The sequence below is a fragment of the Ammodytes marinus genome, assembly GCF_949987685.1.
Source record: "Ammodytes marinus genome assembly, chromosome: 2".
In the NCBI taxonomy this organism is placed as follows: domain Eukaryota; kingdom Metazoa; phylum Chordata; class Actinopteri; order Uranoscopiformes; family Ammodytidae; genus Ammodytes; species Ammodytes marinus.
In genome coordinates this window covers 36772548-36775047 of record NC_137231.1, presented here as the reverse complement: position 1 = coordinate 36775047, position 2500 = coordinate 36772548, and the positions used below count along the sequence as shown (strand labels likewise).

The following is a 2500-nucleotide window of genomic DNA, read 5'->3' as shown; positions in this document are numbered from 1 at the left end:
TCTGTCTGTCTGTCTGTGTTTGTGTGTGTGTGTCTGTCTGTCTGTCTGTGTGTGTGTGTCTCTGTCTGTATGTGCGTGTGTGTACTTGTCTCTGTCTGTCTGTCTGTCTGTCTGTCTGTCTGTCTGTCTGTCTGTGTGTCTGTCTGTCTCTCTGTGTGTGTGAGACAGACAGACAGAGTTGCATCGTAGCACCATAGTGGGTCAGTGTGGCCGCTCTGTCATCGTGGGACCAAAACCCAAATACACACACAAAGGTTACCACAGCAACGCCCTGATGATGGTGACATCACAACAGCTCAACATCCACCTCACACAGCTGGGCAACAAGACCCGCCCACAAACCAAGGTACACACACACACACACACATACAGAGAGAGAGAGAGAGAGAGAGAGAGGGACACACACACACACATACAGAGAGAGGGACACACACACACACACACACACACAGAGACATACACACATACAGAGAGAAGGACACATAAACACACACGGAGACATACACACATACAGAGAGAAGGACACATAAACACACACAGAGACATACAGAGAGAGGGACACACACACACACACATAAGACATGCACACACAAACACACAAAGAGAGAGAGACACACAAGCACGCACACACACACACAGACATACACAGAAGCACGCAGGGAGACACACACACATACAGTCAAGTGCGAAAGTTTGTGAACCCCTTGAGCCTTTTGGAATTTTATTTATTTTAACCATTATTAATTCATTTTTATCAATACCAGTATTTTTTATATGAAATAACAGATGTTTGTTTATCAATTCAACATTTTTATTTTCCAGAAATCAATTGTTAAAACAGATAAAACAAATTATTTGACGAATGTTGTATGTGCAAAAGTTTGTGAACCCTGAGCTGCATTGCTTAAATCGAGCAAGGTAAACACAATCAGGAGGGCCAAACTGATTGATGAAATAGACCAATGTAGTGAGAGATCTTTAGGGAAGAAATTGGGTGGCACTAGATAAAACAGAGATAAAACCAGGTCAGTTTAGGCTCACCAAAGTGAACCCATACAGGTCAGACATGCTCAAAGGGAAACAAATCTCAGAGGATCTCAGGAATAGAGTTTTGATGTTACACATTTGTCTGGGGACAGTTATAAATTCATAAAAAAAAATTTGAGCTCAATCGGTCCACCGTGAGGCAAATCATCTACAAATGGAGAGCTTTAAGAGTGACTTAAAGGCACTACGAGTAAGATGGCACGTTGGCGTCCCCTTTGGACAAAAGCGGTAGTATTTTTACGACGCCCGCTGTCGCAAATGCTCGTGCCAGGCGCGTGAGCGTGGACTGAGAAGGGCGCAATATAGTGCATGTTCGTGTGTTGAAAGTGTGAGGACTCTTTTCGGCTCCGTGAGAGTGGTTTTGACACTGCATCAACTAATGCCAGTCAGTACACACACCTGCTTGCAATGAGTTGATTCAGCAGCGTCACCTAACTACTCTCTCTCTCACGGAGCTGTGTCCTCACAGAAAGCGAATGAATGAGAGACGGCAGTTAGTAGACTATGGATCACGATGAGGTAATGTGTTTGTGTTGTTGATGTAAATAATGACTATTTCAGATAATGGTTATCTGATGATGGTGAAGCAAAGCAAACTTTGTGTTAGTACCAACCGCTCATTCATTTAGCAGTCTAGTTTCGCTCTCGTGAAATTGTATACACGTTGCTTGGCAACGTCCTCCCGCCCGCCTATCACTCACTGTCCCTTTTCGCTTTTCTTCATTGCATTCTCTTTTTTTTCTTTGATGGTTCAGCCCCGTTATCAGTCATTTATGACGACAAATAACTGTCTCAAACAAGGCTCCCGCTCCCCTTCCCTCACCTGGAGCCATAGGCTTCTCAAATCGCGTTGCAGCGCCACACTGAAATCTGCAACCAATACGGATATGTGACCATAGAGCCTGCACGAGCGAACCGAAAATCGGACTGGGTGTGCGACCAGACCAAAAGCAGTAATAAAAACTATATAAAAACGTCTTTCTTTGCACTGATGGTCTCGTTTGCTGTTAAAGGTAATTTATGATTATCAGAGGAAACATGAGGCTGTTTAAAAGATATTTAAATGTTACTCGTATCCGCTTTAACATCTGCCTAGAAGTGGACTTCCTTCAACAATATCCTCAAGCGCCACAAGATAAGTGATTTTTCAGGTAAAAGCCAACCCAAACATTACACCTGGAGATTTGCAGACAATTTGAAACCACCATTATTCACTTGGGAGAAGGTTCTCTAGGTGGTAGGCAGAATTGCGTTTTTGCCCAAACATGGCGGTTTTGGTTATGACCAAACAGTTAAATTTTTGACTAATCTGTCCACAGAATAAGACTTCAGGTATCTCCAGGTGCTCTCTGGCAAAGTTGTGACAAGCAGTTTTGTTCTTTTTTGAGAGCAGAGGCTTCTTCAGCAACCATCCCATGAAAGCCATGTTGACTGAGTTTTCTTCTTATTGTGG

At 43.4% G+C, this 2500-nt stretch overlaps 1 protein-coding gene across 1 annotated transcript in view; it reads left to right on the top strand.

Moving 5' to 3' along the window:
• Nucleotides 1-2500, top strand: part of snapc4 (small nuclear RNA activating complex, polypeptide 4) — a 32987-nt gene that overhangs the window by 10941 nt on the left and 19546 nt on the right. The window contains exon 14 of the mRNA XM_080036742.1: nucleotides 169-346. Within this exon, the coding sequence (XP_079892868.1) occupies nucleotides 169-346 (178 nt within the window). The remainder of the gene's footprint in view (nucleotides 1-168; nucleotides 347-2500) is intronic.